This window comes from Vigna angularis, chromosome 7 (genome assembly GCF_016808095.1).
Source record: "Vigna angularis cultivar LongXiaoDou No.4 chromosome 7, ASM1680809v1, whole genome shotgun sequence".
NCBI classification, from domain to species: Eukaryota; Viridiplantae; Streptophyta; class Magnoliopsida; order Fabales; family Fabaceae; genus Vigna; species Vigna angularis.
In genome coordinates this window covers 29,688,255-29,711,212 of record NC_068976.1, presented here as the reverse complement: position 1 = coordinate 29,711,212, position 22,958 = coordinate 29,688,255, and the positions used below count along the sequence as shown (strand labels likewise).

At 33.0% G+C, this 22,958-nt stretch overlaps 2 protein-coding genes and 1 long non-coding RNA gene across 3 annotated transcripts; 2 read left to right on the top strand and 1 right to left on the bottom strand.

Moving 5' to 3' along the window:
• Positions 1-460: 460 nt before the first annotated feature.
• On the top strand, positions 461-2,898 carry LOC128197688 (uncharacterized). Its single transcript, XR_008250320.1, has 3 exons — positions 461-516; positions 630-693; positions 2,518-2,898. It is a non-coding gene; the product is annotated as an uncharacterized LOC128197688 (long non-coding RNA).
• A 527-nt stretch (positions 2,899-3,425) lies between these two features.
• Positions 3,426-9,146, top strand: LOC108336392 (shewanella-like protein phosphatase 1). Its single transcript, XM_017572832.2, has 10 exons — positions 3,426-3,776; positions 4,310-4,410; positions 4,647-4,760; positions 5,032-5,244; positions 6,570-6,705; positions 6,810-6,985; positions 7,671-7,759; positions 7,942-8,011; positions 8,272-8,381; positions 8,798-9,146. The coding sequence occupies exons 1-9, from the start codon at positions 3,569-3,571 to the stop codon at positions 8,356-8,358; spliced, it is 1,194 nt and encodes a 397-aa protein (XP_017428321.1). The 5' UTR covers positions 3,426-3,568; the 3' UTR covers positions 8,359-8,381; positions 8,798-9,146.
• An 890-nt stretch (positions 9,147-10,036) lies between these two features.
• Positions 10,037-13,388, bottom strand: LOC108336208 (uncharacterized). Its single transcript, XM_017572560.2, has 2 exons — positions 12,378-13,388; positions 10,037-10,584 (listed from the first exon to the last, which is right to left on the bottom strand). The coding sequence occupies exons 1-2, from the start codon at positions 13,134-13,136 to the stop codon at positions 10,369-10,371; spliced, it is 975 nt and encodes a 324-aa protein (XP_017428049.1). The 5' UTR covers positions 13,137-13,388; the 3' UTR covers positions 10,037-10,368.
• Positions 13,389-22,958: the final 9,570 nt, after the last annotated feature.

The following is a 22,958-nucleotide window of genomic DNA, read 5'->3' as shown; positions in this document are numbered from 1 at the left end:
AAAAAACGTGCGTCCACGTGGCGACAGGAGAGCGCGCCACCTCAGCGGTCTGCATGGCCGACAACAGTGCCCGACAGCCACTAACGGACGCCGACTGTCGAACGTGGAGCTGAGTCAGAACCGGTAGTGGAAAGCGTTAGTGAGATACACGTGTCCGCCTGCGAATGGACGTCCGTTCAGCACGAGTCAGATTTCGGTAATGGAATACACGCGTCCGGCTCAGAATGAGCGACCGTCCGGTATGGGCTGAAGTGGAGCGCGCACTGGTGGAGTGGAGGTGTGCGTCCTGCTGAGTGGGGCGGAATATTCCCCCCTTTGCACGCGCCTCTCAGTTTTAATTCTGAGAGATCTCCCTCTTCACCCTCTTTCCTGGACCTCTGAGCATTCTCTCTTCGTTTTCCCTCTGCACCTTCTCTCTCTAGAACCACCACTGCACCTCCTCCATTCCACACTCCGGCTAGATTGAAGGACGCTCGGCGTAGGAGTTCCAGAGAGAACGTTCGACTGGTGAAGCTGGTAGGTTCTCCCTTCCTCTCTGACGTTCGTCCTTAGCTGTGTTTGAGTTGTACGTTCGTATTTCTTAGAGTAGAGCGGTTCTGATTTTTCATTATTGGGGTTCGTCTGAACAGTGGATTAACGAGCGCTTGTTATTGGAATTTGAGTAGAGAATCTGTGAACGTTCGTCATTTCCGGGTAAGGGAAGCTTACTTAATTTAACTGTTTTGTTGTATGTGTGGGTGTGAACGTTCGTTATTTTACTGTATAGATGCATGATGAATGATGAAATGATGGTATGAACGTTCGTTATTTCACTGTATGATGTTGCCATGACTGATTTGCATGAACGTTCGTTATTTTGAAAGTATGAGAATATTATATGTTGATTTGGATGCATGAACGTTCGTTACTTGGATGAAATGAAATATATGAAAGTACATGATATGAATCGTTTGAAAAATGAGATTTTCTTTATGTGAACGAGTGGAACTATGAGAAAGGAACTGGAAATGAAAAATGAATTGTAAGAGGACTTTATGAACATGTACGTTCGTACTGAACAGTCATTTACCGTTCGGTTTTCCCCTAATAAAAGGTTTGAAATGTTGATCCTGTCATTTTAATAAATCCCTGTTTGAGGACGAATGTCCTCGTCCTAAATTGCCATGCTTGAGCGTTCGGCCAAGCACTGTTTTGATCTTCTCTTTGTAATTCCCATGATATTTTACTTTCGTTACTGAGACGGTCTCTGACCGTTCGGTGTTTGTTGGTCAACATGATAAATTCCCTGGTTGAGGACGAGCGTCCTCACCCTAGAATGCTCTGTTTGAGCGTTCGGTTTGGCACTGTAGAAATGTTGTACGTCTGATAAACTTCCCTCTTTTTGTACTTGTATATATATACGTAGCAGTGCATATTTCCGTTCGTATTACTTCTCCAAACTTCTCTTAGTTTATTTTCAAGACTTATCAATCTGAGTTACTGGACGTTCAGTCTTACACCAGACGTTCGCCCAGAATAGCGTTCGGTCTTACACCGGACGATTGTACTGGAAGGCGTTCGGTCTTACACTGAACGTACGCTCAAAGTGTCGTTCGGTCTCCAACTGAGCGTTCGTTATAAATAGTGCTCGGTCTCCAACTGAGCGTTCGGCCTAATAGTGCTCTTCTTTGAATTGAGCGTTCGTCCGAATAGTACTCGGTATCGTTTTGAGCGCTCGTTCTCTTCTCCCACTAAATAGCGTTCGTCCAATGAACAGTACTATTGGAATTTTCTGCAGATTTTAGCGTTCGGTCTTCGTTCCGAACGAGCGTCTTTTGGTCTCGCTTTTAGCGTTCGGTCTTTGATTCAAACGAACGTCCTTTTGGTCTCACTTACAACGTTCGTCCTCGATCTTTGGGGACAGAACGTTCGGCTTTTGGTGATTTTGTTATGAATGATGAAAATGATTATGGATTGATGAATAATGAATGATGAACAGTATTTGAGATGATATGAAAGTTATGAATATTGAACGAGTGTTCCAGGCAGGAACGACTCATGGTTGAATGTTGAAAGTTGTAAAGTATGACTGTGGATAGTTAATGCTGGCTGTTCATCCTGATGTTCCGTGAGTGCTCGTTCTCAAGTAGAGGACGCACGTCATGCGTGGGAACGGCAGGAGGTCCTTAGTCCATAAGTTAACGTGGGCGACGTAAGAACGGACTAACCTCGGGTGGCAGCTGATGAGGATGCCAGTTACCACACCACCCGGGTGCGTGAACGCCTGTAACTACGCAGATTTCATACAGTCCGGACAGTCAGTCGTGTTGAGTTTTATTTTGTACATGCGTTAAATTATGTGATGTATGATGAATGCGTACGTTGATATGTATGTGTGAAATGAACTGTTTGCTAGAAATTATATGTTGATGCATGAGTTAAATTACGTAAGCTTACCCTTTCGTTTTCCTTGTGTTGTCCATTGTACTTGTACGTCTGTCTTGTCATTGCAATGATCATCCGTGTGGGTGTGAGCAGAGGGAGATGAGCGTTTGGAAGAAGCATTGAATGAAGAGAGCCTGGTTGATGTTGAAGTGAAGATCGAGCAGTGAGATCGCTCGGCCAGTATTGTATTTAGTTGAATTGAGTGGTCGTTCGACCATCTCTTGTTTTCTTTTGAGTTAATTCGACCGTTCAGTAATTATCCTGTGTAAACCGTTCGGTCAGGTTTCTTGTACGTTTATCTTAAATTTGTAAAACTCTTATGTGTGGCGTGCGACTTTTGCACATTCGTCCGTTATGTTGGATTTGTACTCAAGGACGTTCGTCCTTGAGCGTTCGTTCGGGTTTTATTTTGTTTTTAGTTGGAAAACTGTATTGAAATATTATTAAATGTGATTTTCTGATTTTATGGTGTTATGCTGTATTTTTGGGATGTCACAAATTCAAATATAAAAAATTAAAAAAATGAATGTTAATATTTATTTTTATGTTAAAGAGTATAAAGAAATTTTAGATATTTATTTTACATAATTTCAACATTTAATTCCGTTTATGGTTTTAAAAACTGAATTTACCTACCCCCAGTTTTAAGAATTAGCTCAACGTATTCCTTTCAAATTAATACAACGACATGCACAATTTAATCAATAAGCAGTGCCACGCTTATATAAATATCTAGATTGTTCATCACATTTAGTTTAGATATTTAAATAATATAATGCTAAAATACTTCGTTGTTTTAAAGCAGAACAAATATTTTGAAAGATAACTAAATTTATATTTTTTGAAACTTAAAAACTAATTCATTAATTTTAAGAAGTAATAAATATTTCTAAAAAAATAAAGAACCAAAAACATTTTTTCTAGCTGAAAATTGATAAAAAAAATTATGAAGCTAAGAGGGAAGCACAATAAAATGCTATCTTTATCTTCTATTAGTTCTCACGTACGGTAAACGAACACATATACCAAATGCTTGGCTGAGGATCTTTCTGTGTCAGACAACAGTGTCCTTTTATGGTTTCAATCAAAACACTGTCATCAATGGCAACATAACATACCAATAACCAAATGATCTTCAAAACCTATGGCATCACTGTGTTTAAACTCATTTCCAGTTCCACCATCATCTCTTCCTCGCAAACCAACAGAAACTTCTCTTTCTTCTTCTTCATATCCTTCTTTGCTTGTTGATAACAACGACAACAACTACAATCACAGTGCTTTGAAACCCATTGTTGTCAGTGGAGACCCCCCAACTTTTGTTTCTGCTCCTGGTCGCAGAATTCTTGCTGGTTTGCTTTTCTTATTCCCACTTTGTTTTTGTGGAATTAATCTATTTGCTTTTGTATAAAGCCTTGAATAGTTGCGTTGTTGGTTTGTTGGTCTTACTTTGAATAAAAGAAAATGAAATTTTAAAGCTTCCCACTGTTATCTTTAAAGTATATAATTTTGGCTGAATGCTTTCAATTATATTGATTTGGGTGGTTAGAATGTGAATTATACAGCGACTTGTGATGGTTTGAATGTGAACTGCTAAGTTTCATTGTATATGATTTTTGTGTTTAATCTTCTTTCTGTGTGTTCAGTGAGGAAAAAGAAATGTTATTAGAAAGTTTTCATCCTAATGTAATAGTCCCTCATAATGTGGATCATATGGATTATAAACAAACTTACAATAAATTCTCTAAATCAAAGTGCTGAAGAGTTTCTGTGGGCTGGATGGTGTCCTGTTGATGTTCTTGCTTATCATTTTCTAACCTTGTCTTGGTATTTATTCAATGTTATGTGATATTTATGTCTCATTGAAGCTAATTTTCTTCCATAGTTGGAGACCTACATGGAGATATTAAGCAAGCTAGGTCTGCTCTTGAAATGGCCGGTGTGTTGAGCTCTGATGGTCAAGACTTGTGGACTGGTGGAGAAAATGTATGCTTACTGTTTCTCAAATAGATTGCTCTTAGTATTAATCAGTAGACTCTATTGTGTGCTATTATTGTAGTAGAGTTGTTGAAATGCTCAACTTGTACACATGAAATTGAGAATCTTTATTGTTTTCTACTATCTGCAGTTCTAGCAAAAGTTGAAAAGTATGAAGAAAAAAAGGAATATCACAGAATTGAGAGATTCTAACATATGAATTTGTTTTTTCATCCCTGCATTAGGTGTTGGTTCAACTTGGAGATATACTAGATCGAGGTGAAGATGAAATTGCCATCTTATCCTTGCTGCGATCGTTGGATAAACAGGCAAAAGCAAACGGTGGAGCTGTGTTTCAGGTTTGTTATTTCTGACTTTGAAAAGTTTCTGTTTCTGATATACAAAATTAAAAGCATTCAAATTAATACCTCCAACAGCTTTATATTATAGTCAATATAACCCAGGATATTATAAAATCTAAGTGCATTATAGCGTTGTTTCCCTTTAAAAAGTTTTCGTCTTCATCTAAATTTAAGTGTTAAGTAGAATAGTGTAAACTCTGAAAAAACCAGTTCATTAATTTTTAACTATTATCTTGTAACTTTCCATAACTTTCTTTGCTTCATCTAGGTAAATGGAAATCATGAGACCATGAATGTGGAAGGGGATTTCAGATATGTCGATTCTGGTGGATTTGATGAGTGTAATGATTTCTTAGAATATATCAATAGCTCTGAAGATGACTGGGAACAAACTTTTACTTCCTGGGTTGATGTCTCTGAAAGGTGGAAAGAAGATCGAACAATGTCAAAAAGTTATTGGGGAACTTGGAATTTATTGAAGGTACTATAAATTTCTGTCCCATTTTTCTTTCTTCTGTCTCATTTCTCTCTGTTCCATTTTTTTCAGATGTACTAATTCTTGCTTAATTCATTATATTTTTTTTATATATATTTTCATCGAGCATACCCTCTTAAAAATTTATGTATGTATATATATACATCCCTACCCCAAAATCAACATATCAACATACTCGAAAAAGACATGAACAAAAAGAACTCCAAAAGTTAAGTACTTTTCACAAACCAGCTATGCTAAACTATGGCAACTTTAAATCACATGGTTCCAAGATTTTGATACCAATTTATGATCCATCATCTACCCTGAAACCTTAAACTGTTCGGTGAAAACACAACAAGATGTAAATTTTAAAGATTGAGGGTTTTTTCTTCATGCATGCGTGCATGATAAACTGAAAGGAAATTTAAGTTATACAAAGTAGTTAACTAATTTACACCATGAGTATTATGGAATAGCTCCGTAATTCACTTAGGAACGTCTACCACACAAATTCGAAAACAGAGATAAAACCACAAGTGCTAGAAATGATAGAAGGTAAACAGAGGAAGAAGAACAACAATAATCACACACTGAAGTTAATGTGGTTTGATTGAAGTATTAACGAACTTTAATCTACGTCCACGGAAAAATTCACTGTTTCTCAGAGATTACAACACAGAGGTTTCTCTCTTAGCAATCTCACTCAACAATACAACTCATTTTGAAACACAAGAACCTATTTATATAGTAATAGCTAACACATGAGACACATCTATACTCATGAGAAAGACACGTGAACAGTGCTTATTAAATGACAACTGAGTAGACACTAGACGATTCTACCAAACTGCAAATGGCCTAGAAGACTGACACTAGTCGTCTAACAGTCTACTAGTTGGAAGATCCATATCAATTAGAAATAAGACCAATTTAGAATTTAGAATATATATGTAAGTGCATACCTCATCTTAGAAGCCGATTTTATGAGACTGAGTTAGATTTAAAATCTACTTCTTAACACTACTCGTGTGGTCTATTAAATATAAACACAGAATCATCTAAGACTTGTTGGACGGTCTAGGAACCTTCTGAATAAGATTGTACTGAGCCAATTCTTCACAATGAGTTTTGTAAATAGATAAAACTAAAATAGACAAGATCTTTGAAACTCACTTTAAATGATTTTAAAGAGTTATATTATCATGTCCTTGTATCTGTGGTCATATAGAAATACTTTGTCACCTTTTAAGTATAGGACAAGTTTACTTATTTCAAAAAGAAATATTGTGTCTATGTTTTTTGATGAAGTTTTCAAATTATTAGGACAGAGGCAAAAGGGAGTCATAGCCAGATCAGTCCTCTTTAGGCCCGGTGGGCCTCTTGCACGTGAGCTTGCAAGGCATTCTGTTGTACTTAAGGTCAATGACTGGCTCTTCTGCCATGGCGGACTTCTTCCTCACCATGGTAAATATTTCTTGCCATTTTGGTTTTTGTTTAACTTGAGATTACTTTTTATTTGAGAATTATATGCTGTATTGCTATATTTTCATCCGTCTTGTTTCCTGTAGTTGCATATGGTTTAGAGAGGATGAATAAAGAAGTGTCTGAGTGGATGAGAGGTCTGCATGAGAACGACAATGCTCCCAAAATGCCTTTCATTGCCACTAGGGGCTATGATAGCGTCGTTTGGAATCGTTTATACTCAAGAGATGCACCAGATTTGGTGGACTATCAGGCTAAACAGGTAACTATACTGATGACATTGTAAATTGTAATACTATTCTGTAAGTAATACAAAGATCATATGAGGGATTAATAGAGAAGATTGATTTGCGTCTTGATTTGTAATAATTAGCAGACTTTAAGGCTTGGAATTGGAAAGCCAAATTTCAGTCTAAGTTCACAGTTGTTTTCTTTGATTAGTATGAATGAAAATTGAATCAGAATATTCACACAAAAGACTTGTTGTCAACATAGTTAATAGGCTCAGGAACTTTAGGGACTCAATTGTACTTCTTCCAAGACCTATAAAATGTACTCCCCTTTGGGCTTAAAATATATTAACAAAACACTTTTGTAAGTAAAAAACTGATATAGTGTGACAAAACAGAAATAATGCAGCAAAGATATTACCTGGAAGAAGAAAACAGTAATTAACTAATGATTTACGAAGTACATCAACTTTGTATCATGTCTTCAATGGCCATCTGACATACCCAGAAAAACAATTTTTTGTTCCTGAAAACAAGCTTCTTGACTCCATCTTTTTGCACAATAATTTTTATTAGTGTTCCTAAAAAGTGTCCGATCAGATTTAAATTAGTAAGGGGAATTTTGTACTGCTTTGTCAAATGTTTCTTAAATTATGTCTGATTGTTTTGTGCATCCTTAGCAGACAAATTATGTCCGAAACTAAATTTGATTTCCAGGTAAGTTCCATTCTTGACGAGACACTGCAAGCAGTTGGTGCTAAATCAATGGTGGTCGGGCATACTCCTCAAACTACAGGTGTAAATTGGTAAGAGGAGAAATCTCTTCAAATATGGTTAAAATAACCTGAAGTTGTTTAAAATCTCAATAATTAGTATCATACTATACTTGAGTTTTAACTTAAATGGAAAATACAATATTTAAGTCTTGTGCATTGTGGATGGAATAGTTCTATTCTATTTATTGAAACTAGTTCTTTGATTCTTGCAGTAAATACAATTGTAGCATATGGCGTATAGATGTTGGAATGTCCAGTGGAGTTCTTAATTCAAGACCAGAGGTAAAGCAAATCCGTGACCATAATGTAATTATTCAACATTTATATAAAAAAAAATGATGTTGTTGAGTCAATAGGATTTAAATACTTTGGTTATGTACTAAATATTATTAGAGATAGTCACATTCTTTTCAAGCTTTCTTCTGGACTTCCACGCAGCTCACTGCCCTCAGTTCATGAAGTAAATTCAGTTTATTATGTAGACAGTTCCTGTTTCTTTATAATCATTATCGACATAACTGTAAAGAGTTCATATTTTCCAGGTTCTAGAAATTATAGATAATCAAGCAAGAGTTATAAGGTGCAAAAGGGACCGACACAGTGAACTTCAAGCTGCTGCATATACTTAAGGGCCAAAAAAATGATTTTACAGGTATATTGATTAAAAGTTGATTGATGGTTGTGTTACTTAGTTGAAATGTTGGAAGTAATTGTTACTCATAGACAATATACTTTGGAAGTTGAAAAATTCTACCAAATAATGGTTCCCTCCGGCTATTAAATTTATATATAGTTAATGTTTGATTCCATATACTCTTGACGAGAAGATGCTGTAAAAGTTAAATATTATGTATAGTTCATTTTGCCCTGATATTTGTTAATTGTTTTTCTATCTTGAAATGTAACTTTAAGCTGTTATAATCAATATTTCCGAACTTGTTTTGAACATTCTTATAGGTGTGGTTCAATTTCATGTCTTGAAAATGATGTATTTCGCACATTAGTGATTTAATTAGTAGGAAGTAATAGCAAAGTTTTCATTGATAAATTTCTGCTGTGCTTTTGCAGGAGGTAACATTGACAAATTTATCCTATTCCTGCCACTTATTAGTTGTTTGATTCCCATAGGCCATGTGAAGACAGGATCAGTATACCAATTTTGGCAACCAAAAAAATCCTCAGAGAAATTCCAAGCCAGATATTGATATGTTTGCAGTGAGATGTAATGTTTGTGAATGGCTTGAAGAAAGGTGAAAATAGCATCTACAAAAGGGAAAGAAGGAAAAAGGAGAGGATAAAATAATCCAAATACTGTACATTGTACTTCTAAATGAGTTGAATTATCACCAATTACATTAACCAGTCAACGTATGCATATTCTCTAACTAATAATATTTGTTCTCATTTCACACTCTTATGACTAACCTGTTAAAGTAGTTGGTATCTATTCGGAGTTCATGAGTATAAGTTGTTGGATGTTCATACACCAAATCAAAAACATTCAAATAAATCAATGACTGTTTGTGGGTTTAAACTGTAAGCATTTATTGCTTTTTTTAAGTGTTTCTTAGAATTGATTTTTAAGAATTGAAAACTCAATTTTTGCACGGAAATATATGTGAAACTGATTTGAATGATATGTGGGATTGATTTCAATACCAAATCAAATGTATCTGTGCATCGTACAGTTTAGTTTTATCTCAATAGGTTATTAGTCAAGTCAATGATTTACTACACAAGAATAACTAGTTCTCAAATTTAGAAGGACAAGGAAGCATGAATTAGTCTGATCTATTTCATTAAGATAATGCATATTATAATAATTAATTAATATCTATCCAGACTTAAATAGACGGAGAAACGATAGTCCTTACAAAATATTGTGTATATAATAATTTTGCATTATATATTGGGCATTCATTTTAACATCCATTCTCCTGTTATATATCTGAATCGCAACAGTCACGACTGCATAACATTAAGATTATAACAATAAATTAATTCCACTTTCTTAAACTTATTAACCTAACATGATACTCTTATTTTTATCTCCATTTTCCTTTTACTTTTAAGTTTCAAAATTCAAATAATCTATTGAAAATAATATCACCGACTTCGCATCCAGCTTCTTGAACAACCTTTGGCAAGAATAACCACGAAAACTGTCCTGCATATTTATCGTCAAACGCTCCTAGTAGGAGAAACACATAATCCACACAGATTAATGCCCAATCCTACCAGACTGATCAACCGAGGAACAACTAAAGTGGAATGGATAGATAACAAATGATAGTATAAGCCAGGAAATGAAATCCCTAAATTTCAGAATATCATAAAATTGAGCACAATTAAAACTTACAATTGCATGAAACTAAGGCAAAAATTTCATGTGGTGTAAACAATGTTCTGAGAAAAAACCTAAACCAGAGGAAAAATCATAATTGAAACTGAAAATGTGTACACGACAACAAGTTCTCCATTCGTAGGTTAATCTGAAGCTTCTGTATATTATTTGGGGTTTGAACGCAGAACTTAAAATGCTTGATTGCTTTCACCCCGTTTGTGGCATTTTATCGGTGTTGACAGACACAATCATTTATACTGGAACCGAAGAATGATGAATATTCTAACTCTGATATTTAGGTAACAGTGCCAACGTCTTTCTGCTGATTGAAATCTTGGAAAAAGGACTTTCCAGCTTCATATGTAGACCAGCAAATAGCAGCTGCCGGAGCATGAAAGAGCATCCTTGGAATCCATCCTCGCATGAGCCCTCTATACCCATCTTTTTTCACTATTGTTTTAATAACATCCTGAATTGATCCACTTTTGAACCTATCGCAACCACAGACACCCTACAACATTAACCACGTCAAGTTACTATCCAAGAAAAGGAAATATTAAGAAAATTGTTTGATTACCCCTGATTCACCGTCTTCCCAAAAGCTTATCAAATCAAATTCATATAATAAAAGTTGTTACACACTCTTCCAGCTAAAGTATTGACTTAATTAGCACCATATCACACCACAACAACAATAATAGCAATAATAAAAATCATGACACTAGTGCAGAAACCGCAATTCAATTTGAAAAATATTTATGTTTGAAATTATCACGATCCTCTGATGTAAATGGTCTTTTAAACCTAAAATAATCCCCATATACACAATGAAAAGATGATATAATAATCCCCACATAAATTTAAAAGGATCCGATTGACGCATGACCCTGCTTGCTCCTCAATCTACATATGATTCTACAGAATCATAAAATGAACTCATCCCATTTTAAGAGCAAAAAGTGCAACAAGTTTTGAATGAAACATGCGGAGAAATTCCAACCAAACATTGTCATCGGTCACTAGCTCCGCCATTGTCAGAATAACTCCAATTGAACACTGTTTTTGTCTGATTAAAGCTCTATATTTCATGGGCTCAAGTGATTGGGTGGATGGCATATAGGTTCAAATGTTGGTTGATGAGAGTTGTTATATTCTATTAAAGAAGCATATGTTAACAAATTAGATGGCAGTGTACAACTACCATAAGTATAGCTATTTAAAATTTTATCATTTTAACAATAAATCTGTCCTTAATTAGAATACACTAGTGACCTACTGGCATCCACTTTCATTTTTTTTTCTATTTAGACAGAGGAAGATAATTCATCATCCAGAAAGTGGTCAAGTACAATGAAGTCAAGGATAACAAATAATAAATCCTGCAGAACATAAAAGACTTAGAAAGTGAACTAAGAATGCAGCAAGGCTGCCCAAACTCTCTGCAGTCCTAAGCCAATAGACCCACGAGCACAACACAACTCACTGTGGAACACCTGATGCCAGCATTTTGAGCAGTGTCCCATTACTCACCAAGCCCCTACCCTTATTAGGGTAGGGCCTTGGCGAACTAAGAATGCAGCAAGGCTTCCCAAACTCTCTGCAGTCCTAAGCAAAGAGACCCAAGAGCACAACACAACTCATTATGGACCACCTGAGGCAGCATTTTGTGCGCAGTGTCTCATTACTCACCAAGCCCCTACTCTAAGGTGTGTTGACACATGAATCAACATCCTCATTTGACTTTCTAAACAACGAAATTCTTAATTACAGTTAAACTACTTAGCGCGAAATGTTTTACCACAGTTTTCTAAAGTTATTCTCTACCTATTTTAACCGGACTACTTTCAAGTGGATTGAATTATCCCAAAGAGGCACAAAGAACATACCACAAAACTTAAAATACAGAAACATAAGCCAACATTACTATCCCATACTAGTACAGATGGAAATAAAGGAAATCTAATACAAAGCCTAAGCCTCGTTCAAATGTGATTATCACACTCTGGTTTGATCTAAATATTGCTATCCACTTAATTTCCACGCCACAGCCACATTTTTTTATAAGCATCCACAGTATTCAATATACTGAATCCGTCTCAAATTCAATAAAATACTTCAATCGACTCCATTTTCCATACCACAGCCACATTGTTCATATACTAAACCTTAAAGGCAAGCACTAAACAATTCAAAATTCTAGTGTGCATAAAGTCATATCCTACATTCAAAACTACTTAATAAGAAAATGTCAAATCTGTAAAATATCAACAACTACGATGATAATAATTAGTATTACAACTATACCTGACACTGCAATTGAGTCTTCACAACATCCAGAGGCGTCGTAATAGCGGCAGCCAAGGCTCCGGCCACAGCACCGGCAGTGGCATGCACAATTAACCGTTCATCATCAACACTCTCGGGCGAGACCTCCATGAGACCACGTTTTGCGGCCTCATAGGTCGTGAAATGCACAGCTGTGAAAGGGGCGTTCATCAACACAGTAGTCCTATAAGAGGCGTAGAACGCCCGAAACCCTTCCTCGCTCATAACCCTTCTCACGCAATCCCAAACCCCCTTGTACCCACTATTCCCCAGCTGCAGTCTCTGCTTCACCATGTCCATCGGCGTAAACACGGCATCGCTGGCCACGGTGGCGCAGACACCAGAGGCCGCATGTGCGGCAGCGTTGTTAGGGTTCCCCTCTGATAAACGCTTCTTGCAGGTCTCATAGACAGAGAAATAGACGGCATGGGCCGGACCAGCGCCAAGGCCCATTGCGCCTATTCCACGGTAAAGGGCGGACGGGCCCTCAGATTGGAGAATGGACTTCAGGGCCTGACGGACAGTGCCGGTTTTGACCGGGCAAGAACCCAAGGCCTGCATGCGGGTCTTAACGGTGTCAACGGGAAACATCGCCATGTGCTCGACACAGCCGGCAACAGATCCGGCTATCATGAACTGCCAGAAGTGGAGACCGTCGTGAGTTGACACCTTTAGGTCCGCGTGAAAATCGGGGCGGAAATCTGCGTTCTGGAACTTCGCCCTAGCATCCGTCGCCATTGAAAAACCCAAGAAACAAAATGAAAAATTCAATAAATTAAAAATTAAAGTGATTAGGGTAAGAGGGTATGGTTTTAGGGTTTTCTTGTGTCATAAAAGGTTCTTGCTGACAATAACGAATTGGGAAGATGATGAGTGTGAAGAAAGAAAGTTACTTTCTTTGCAGTTTCTCAACTGGTAATGGATGATAAGAGAATTAGGAAGTCTAAGATGGTGGGTGGATTCAATATTGCGTACAGGACTTTGTATATGCTATAATTTGATAAGTTAATTTACATATATTGGTTAGGGTTCCAATTTTTTGGGAAAGTTAATTTTTTTTTTTTTCATTGTTCACCTAATTGATTTTTTTTTATGTTTGGTAAATTATGGTACTATGTTTGTCATCTTCTATCTTATTTATTAGATTAATTTATCTTTAAAAAGTTTCTTTTCACCTTTGACAACCAATTTTATCCTTTTCAAACCCTTGTCGTTTATAATTTGTTAACATAGTTTGAACTATTTTGCAGAAAAATTGTTTCCTCATAGACGATTTTTTATGAACAACTCAATAATATATCATAAATGTTTTTAATTTAAATAATTTTTATTTTATGCTTATAAACATTAAATGAAACTTTTCCAGTAAACAAATATTTATATAAATAAATAAATCATCTTATATGTATCTGAAGTGGTCCATAATCTTACAAAATTTTAACCCACCACATATACTAGTATTAGATAATTTAAGATAGAAGATTAGGTGTAAAAACAATTGAAAATATCACCATCTATTACTCCTAGAGAAAAAACAAACTTTGGTCAACAAAAATAATTGATTGACAAAATTATCGATTAAAATTTCTGAAGGAAGGAAAGAAAGAGAACCAAAGTTTTTAAAAGGGAGTTAGTAGTTGAATTGATAAAATAAAATGGTTCAAACCTGATTAAATCTATAGTAATTAAATGTGTATATTTTTAAATTATGCAGTAATAATATAAAGCTATAATGAATTAAGGTATATATATATATTACTAAATTATATCTTACATTAGAAAAAACTAATAAAAAATTGATTATTTTAAATATACAATTTTATTTATTTTAATTGTTTAAGCTAAATTAAAAAATACAAAAAAATTGTTTTTGAGTAATTTTCACGGACTTTTTTAACAAACTACTTTATACAGGCAAGTGAAATCATTACTGGTGCAATCTGATATTTAAAATGGTGAAGAATACTAAATCTATGACAAATAAAAGATAATATATAACAACAACAAAAAAATAAAGAAAAATAGTAAACTAATAAAATGGTTTATTCACATAAGTTTCTATATATCATGACATAAGCTACACTCATCTCTATTGTTCCTCTGGAATTTCAATATCTCACAGACTCTGCATCTTCTTCCACTCCCACATAAAGACCATTTATATATTAAATTCGATGAATAAAAAGTATCTTTTAGCAAGTACTACTGGAATTTTAGATACCTTGATTTGTGAGATTGTGATATCCGAAATTTTCTTTTTTCATATAATATTAGACATATGTTTCTGCTATATCAGAATAAATGCTAAAGTGAAAGAGAACACAATTTTCAATAGAGTATTCCTTAAGGTATATGCTGCAACTGTATTAACTGTAAAAAGCAAAAAACTGACCTCGGTGGATATGGATTCTATATTTGCACCACTTACGTTACAACAAGAGTATTGGAATATGCAAATTATCAATCTTTCTAAAGTTTGAGATTGGACACAATTTGAGGTTGTTTCAACTATGTTTAAAGAGTTATTTTCTCCTACCAATGTAGTCCTAAGTTTGAGGAATATATTGTCTTAGACATCACTTCCAATGCCTTATAAATGTGCAATTTTTGCCTTATCAACATCACTGTTTTATTTCTGAGTGTGGCAAATGATTCAAACTCTTGTATCAGCTTCTGCAATGTGTTGCCGATGAAGTGGTCTTTTATAATACCTCAAAACTCCTATTCTACTATATCCCATGGTATTTGAGTTATAAGGTAAGTCAACACTTTTAGAATATTCATATTACAATTTACTTAGAATAAAAAATAGAAGGTGTAGGTAAAAAATAAAAGTCTTTTTTATAGAATTATGTGTAATTTTTCTCTGTTTTTTTTAACAATTTTTCAAAAAACATTTAAGCTTTTAATACCATATTGAAGTCTTAACAGTAAAGAAAATTATTAGAGTAATTACAGAATAAATTTTAATTGAACACTGGTAAGGCAAAATTATATTAGAAAAGAGATATGGTATATTTTCGCACAATAAAAATTAATTTCCAAAAGTTAGTTGTTTTTATAGATTATAGCAAGTGTTTATATTCACATATTATAAAAAAAAAATATTTTAATTAAAATAATAATAAATGATAATTTAGAAAAAAAAAAACTCAAATTCTAAGAGTATTTTAGTCGTGACAAATTAACCTGCTGAAGACATGATAACAGCAGCATATGGACTAAAAATAAGTATATGTATATAAAAGAATAATTTTAAACACACTCTACTAAGTTGACATGTTATTAAATATGATGTTAACATTTAATAATATGTGTTTCTAACACATGTTACTCTCTCATTATTTCAAAAAAAATTAAAAATATATTATCTTATACTTTATTAATTTATTTATATTATACATTATTAATTATTTATTATAATAATTCCACTTAATAAATCTACAAATAATACAATTTAAACCGTCACCAAAAAAAACTTTTCAAATGTCAAAAAAACACAAAACACAAAACTAACTAAAAGAAAAAATTTAAACACATTCACAAGTTGACATGAGTTAAATATGATAATGCCATTCCACAAGTTGACATGTATGATATTGTCATTCCACAAGTTGACATGTCATTAAATATGATACTGAAATTTGATAATGTGTATTTTTAACACCTGACACTCTTTCATTAATTCATACAAAAAGTTATAAAAGATATTCTTTTATAGATAATTAATATATTAATTTATATATTATAATTATTAATTATACTAATAATCATAATTTCAGTTAATAAATAGTTTTAATTTAATTTTAATAAAAATAAATATGAATTGAGTTATAAAGATGATTATTGATAAACTAACTCCTTTTAGTAATTAATTTAATGTTATGTATTTACTTTAAATTACCAATTTTCTATTATGAATTTAAATTATTTCATTTGATGCAATGACACTATTATGTAAATGAAAATTTTCAACCAAAAGGAATTAATTAACTAATATAATAAATTGTAATAATAGCTTTAATTTCAATTTATAATAAATAATCTAAGCTAAAATTTAATTTCAACCAAAAAGAAATAATGAACTAATATAATAAATTGTAATAATAGTTTCAATTTCAATTTATATTTAAAAATTTAAACTAAAACTTAATAATTATTAAATTTCAATTAATAATATAATAATTTGGAAATAATACAATAAATTATAATATTAGTTTTAATTTAATTTTAATAAAAAATATAAATTAAGATAAAAAGATGTTTAATGATAAAGTAAAAAATTGAAAATGGAATATATGTATTTAATAATAATATTTCGTGAAATTAGATAAATTTAAAGAATAATTAAATATTAATATAAGTTTATGTTTTTTTATCATTTTACTTTATTTTATTAATATATTTATAAGGAAATAAAATAAAAATCGTAAATTAATTAAAATAGAATAGCTAACTAGAAAACTAATTTAAAGTTGAAAAATTGAATTAAAATGTTTAGTTTTTGAGTTAATTTTATATATTTAATATAAACTACTAATTTCCTATTATAGATTTAAATTATATGACTTTAGACGATAACACTCTAATGTAAATGAAAAAAATTATCAAAAGAAGAAGTAATTAACTAACATAAGAAATAGTAATAATAGATTTAATTTTAATAAAAAAAAATATGAATTGATATATAAATATGATTAAAGATAAAGTAACTAATTTTAGCAATTATTTAATGCAATATATTTAGTTTAAATTGTTAATTCCCGATTATAGATTTAAATTATTTGACTTGATGCAATATGAAAATTTCTCACCAAAAAGAAGTAATTAAATAATATAATAAATTATAATAATAATTTTAATTTAATTATAATAAAAATAAATATGAACGTAGATATAAATACTAACGATAAAGTAATTAATTTTAGTAATTGATTTAATTGTATATATTTAATCTGAATTACTAATTTTTTTATAAATTTAAATTATTTGACTTAGTGTGATGACACTATAATTGAAATAAAAAATTTAAAAAAAAATAATTAACTAATATAATAAATTGTAATAATAGTTTTAATTTTAATAAAAATAAAATCAATTATGAATTAAAATATAAGATGATTAATGATAAAGTAAGTAATTTATAAAATTAGAAATAACATGTTAAGACAATAAGACTGACTACTTAACATCTTTATGTTTTGAAGTTTAATAAATAGATAAATAAAATAGATATTTGAAAAAGTATTATTTGTGTGAAATTATGAGAAACACCTTATGAAAAAAAAGTTGTGAGATATGAATGTTTAAAGAAAAGTTTTTAGTAGACGTGCTTATATCTTTGTAGATGCACTGTCAAACTATACCCTCATAAAATGCGTCAAAGTGTTTTGCTAAACAAGTTTTCACTATACCTTATTAAATAATGCTTTTGGAAAACGTGCTAATAAATGCTTGTATATACTTTGTACCAGATAATATTATCATCCAACGATGAAACCACTTTACAAATGAGAAGGAATTATATCTTTTAAAAACAATTGTTTTTTTTAATTAATCGATTATGTTATGAATTTAATCAATTAATTTGATTACAAAAACAAAGTTCATTTTTTAATATTAACTTAATCAATTATTTTGTTAACGTAATTGATTAATAAGATAGTTTTTACAATTTTTCTTTTGAATTTGATTCATTTAACGCCCAAACTATCTCTAATTTATTAAGATGAGATTAAATTGATTTTATGAAAATCCTAAGTTAGCTCTACGAACAATTTAGACCTATATACATATCCTATTAAAATGTACTTATTTTTAATCATTTATTGTATATGGACATCATACAAAACAACAACTTGATTTTTTTGACTTAGTAACAATACAAGGATGTAGGATTTTATTATTAATGTTTTATTTTGACTTATTTGGATTGCTTCAAGCTGTATTAATGTTTTCAACTTGATTGAGTTGAGATTAATATACATGTATCGCGCATAATATATTTTATTTTTCTTACAGTTTGGAGATTGAGTTTACAAAGTCACGGGTTTTTGTGGAATCCTGGGATATTCTTTTTCTTCTTAGTATGCTTTCTAGAAGGGATATTCTTTTTCTGCTGTGTCTGACTATTCTTCTTGGGTAGGATAATTGTAATTAGTGAGGATTTTAATGTTGTCTCTGAATGCTAGGCTGTCGTTCTTCCTCCGATGGTGAAACACCCATTTATTATTGGTTTCTTGGTTATTGAGCTTCAATTGGTGAAACACCAATGAAATTTGAATTGAAAGTTTGACACTCTTCAAATGTTTGCTCTATTAGATGACTAATATTTGCTGTCTTCTGATTAAGTAATCAGTAATTTAGCAGATAAATCAAACATACATTTTGGCTTGCTCTTTATTCATATTTCAGAGTGTTGCAGACAGTGAAAGTACAGTTTTTAATTTTGAGGGTTCTCTTAAAGTGCAGTTTTTAATTATGGTATTGCTATTTTTCAATTTCTTGATTGAGATTTTTGGTTTTTTGTTTTCTTCAAATTTATACCGAACTCTGCCTTGTTTTAGCGGCAACGCTTGTGTTTACTAGCATACTAATCATCAAGTAGACAAATGGTTTTGTAGGCTTTCGAACATTATGCATTTATCTACCTTTAACAAATGCATAGCCACTCTCTAATCTCTGTTAGTGACAATGATGTTGTGGTTACTATCATTTTGAGTACTACAACCAAAGCTTGATATGTTAAGCATATCAGTGTCATTGGGCCAAGCCATCTTCTGGCAAAATGGTTCATGTAGAATTCATTTCTCTCATTTCCTTCATATTAATGTTATAGATGAACAAGATCATCTTAATCGCAGAAAAAAATTCCTTAATTGGATTCTCAAGTAGTCTATCTTCAACCGAGTTTGACAGGGAAATGGATGCTGCTAGGATATATATATATATATATATATATATATATATATATATATATATATATATATATATATATATATATATATGTATGTGTGTGTGAGTATATAGAAATTGACTTTATTTCAACTACTGGAACAAGTAAAAATGTGATAAAGTTTGTTATGGACAAGGGAAGCATGGAAATTGATCAAAAAATTAAAGAAGGGAGAAAAAACATGAGCACCGAAAACTGAATGTGCTTTTAAAGGATTTTCAACATTTAGAGAAGGCATGATGAGGCTGATTCTTCTTCCTTATTATTCCTCCTTTCTGAGTCTATTTTCTCTACTTTGTCACTCTCATCTTATTGCTTTTATTCTTCTACCTTGCTTCAACTAGATTTTGAAATGGCACATGGCTTTGTGTATTGTTGATTAGTGTCCTTGTTTTTCTCATTTACTTTATATAAAAAAAACTCCATAAAAAAACTTCCATTGTACTATTTTTGGTCATTGTTATTAGAATATACAATATTATATTATTTCATTGGTGCTTTCATTGTCATCAATGGCGGACAACAACGACCTTACGAGGTTTCAAACTATGCAGATTCAGATTAGTACTTTGACAACGTGGATGAGAGAACAACGCAAGTCAGTAGGAAAATCAAGATCGCTTTGAGAAAATACAAAAAATGATGAAGTTGTTACTTTAGAATCAAGGTTGGGTCATTGGTAGAATGAACTCAAATGGTGGCACTCCAAGCTCTTTTTTTATTTCTATTACTTCTTCTGTTCAAGACATTTCCCTAGCTTTTTCACACTTTGATGATCATACTCCAGTTTTGGAATGAATTTTTTAAGCTGAGAAGTTCTTCAGCTATCATCATACACCTGATGTGGATAGAGTAGAGATTGTTTCAATTCATTTTGAGAAAGACGTCATTCCTTGGTTTTAAATGCTTCAACGCATGGAATCAGTGAATTCCTGATTAGGTCTTACTCGTGCCTTGGAATCTCAGTTTGGTCCCTCTCGTTTTGATTTTCCCATGGGTGAATTGTTTAAACTCCAACAACTTGGTTCACTTTCAGATTATTACTTGAAATTCACGAGTTTAGCTAACAGATCTGAAGGCCTTTCTAAAGAAGCTATTTTAAATTGTTTCGTGAGTGGCTTGAATTTTGATATTCATAGAGATGTTATGGCTCAGAGTCCTACAACCTTGATTAAAGCTATGTCTTTGGCAAAATTTTATGAAGAAAAATATGCAGCAAAATTTTCCTCTAATCCTAACAATTATGTTCATAAATATACCCCTCCTTCCTCTTACTACTCCTTATTCAAATTCAGTGTCTGCTACTACTGTTAAACATACCAATAAGTCTTCCTTGCCTCCCTTATTACCCACTCCTAATACTCCTCCTCTAAAAAAATGGGGCTATTAAGAAAACTTTTCTTGCTAAAATGAAATTGAGGCATGAAAAGGTTTGTGCTACTTTTGTGATGATAAGTTCACATTTAACCATAGGTGCCCTAATAGACAAATGCTTATTTTACAATTTGACGAGGATGAAGTTAAATCTGAGACAAATTTTGATGCTCATACTAGAGATATTAATAGTAACCCTGAAAGTGGAATTGAAAGTTCCCATTATTTGTCTTGAATGCTCTGAAATGTGGTCCAAGTGCGGGGACTATCCGTTTTATTTCCCATAATACTTCTCCGGTGAAAGTCTTGGTTGATAGTGGAAGTTTAGATAATTTTTTGCAACCAAGGGTGGCCAATTTTCTAAAATTACCTGTTGAACCAAAACCCTTACTTAAGGTTATGGTTGGCAATGATAATTATATGACTGTTGAAGGAATGATTAGAGATCTCAATATTCAAGCTCAGGGCAACAAGTTTCAATTACTTGTCACTTTATTACCTATATCAGGAGTTGATCTCATACTAGGAGCTAATTGGTTAAAATCACTAGGGTCTCACATTGTAGATTACGACTCATTGTAGCTGAAATTCTTGCATAATGGCCGATATATAACGTTGTAGGGCGAGAATGATCACTCTCCCACTCAGGCTCAATTACACCACATCAAAAGAATGGTTTCTACTTATTCTATTGTTGAAGCTTTTAGCATGCAACTTCTGGAATCTCCTAGTTTTAGTCTCCATTAGCTGAGGTAGCAGTTGGTGTAGAACCTGAATTAGCCCTTCTATTGCACTCGTATCAATTTGTATTTGAGACTCCCTCTTCCCCGCCACCACTTAGGTCCCATTATCATGGTATTCCCCTAATTGATGGATCTAAGCCAGTCAAAGTAAAGTCATATAGATATTTGCATAGTCAGAAGAATGAGATTGAAATATTAGTACAAGGTATGTTGGAAGAAGATATCATTGTTAAGACCTCGACAAGCATACCAAATCCTTCAAGTAATATAAAATGGTGACATCAGCAAGCGTACCGAATCGTTCAAGTAATATAAAATGGTAAGACCAAGTATCATTTCCCAAGAGACTCGTGTGACACTAAACCATTGTATAATTGTTTAACTAATTAAGACTAAAGAATGATTTCATTGAATGAGATTTAAGTGCAATGAAATTAAACATAATGCTTTGAATGTAAAATGATCTTTTTTAGCTACAAAAAGAGTGAATGAATGAGATTGAATATGATATAAGATGGAAATGTTGGGGTTAAATGTCACCTACTTCCCTTTCATGCATATTAGAACTCATCTTCTCCATTCAAATGCTAATATCAACTTACTAAATTACTCAAAACCCAATTCCTTAAAATAAAGAGCCTAGACTTGCTTATTAGACTTCAATTTCTTGAAAACCCTAATAATAATCTCCGCATTAAGAAAAGAAGTTTATGATAACTAAAGGTCCTAACTTTATTCCTAGATATTATTTCCTTGAGGTAGCTTAATCCAAGTCAAGGTTCATGAACTATTTTCCACAGCAAATAAACCCCAAAAATCAAGTTATGAATGGCCAAAAACATAACAAGCATTAAGAATAGGAGAAAACCAATAACATTCAATGAAAGAAGGTTAATATATATTCAAAACATGTTCATATACAAGAAGTTCAGAGGTTACATCCTTCTCCAACAAAAAATGAAGTTAGCTCTCCATTGTCATGGAGAGCTTGAGCATACAATGGAAGAAAATGGAAGAGATGAAGACCCAAGGAAGAGGGATGGAGAGCTCCCATACACCCAAACTTGCTCCAAGAGGTCCAAAAGTGGTGTTTTCGTGCTTCACCCGCCAAAAGACGGCACCCTCGTTGCATGGTAACATTAAATAGGTCTAGGGTGTCACATCAGCAAGTGTCATGCTCAGCGCCTAGGCAGGAGGGCGTCTGACGCGAGCTCATCAAAACTAGATGACGCTCAACGCCCTGGAGGGGGCACCCAGGCGAGACTACGAGGCGAATGGTGCTCAGTGCCCCTAGTGGGGGCCCCAAGCGAGACAGCGAGGCGAATGATGCTCAACGCCCCTAGAGGAGGCGCCTAGGCGAGCTTGCGAGGTACTGGCACTTAGCGCCCCTGGAGGGGGCGATCTACTAGCCTTCATTAGCCTTCTATTTTTGTGCTTTTGCTGTTTTTCTTGGGTTCCATCTCCTTCATAGGGTGCAATGCACACAGA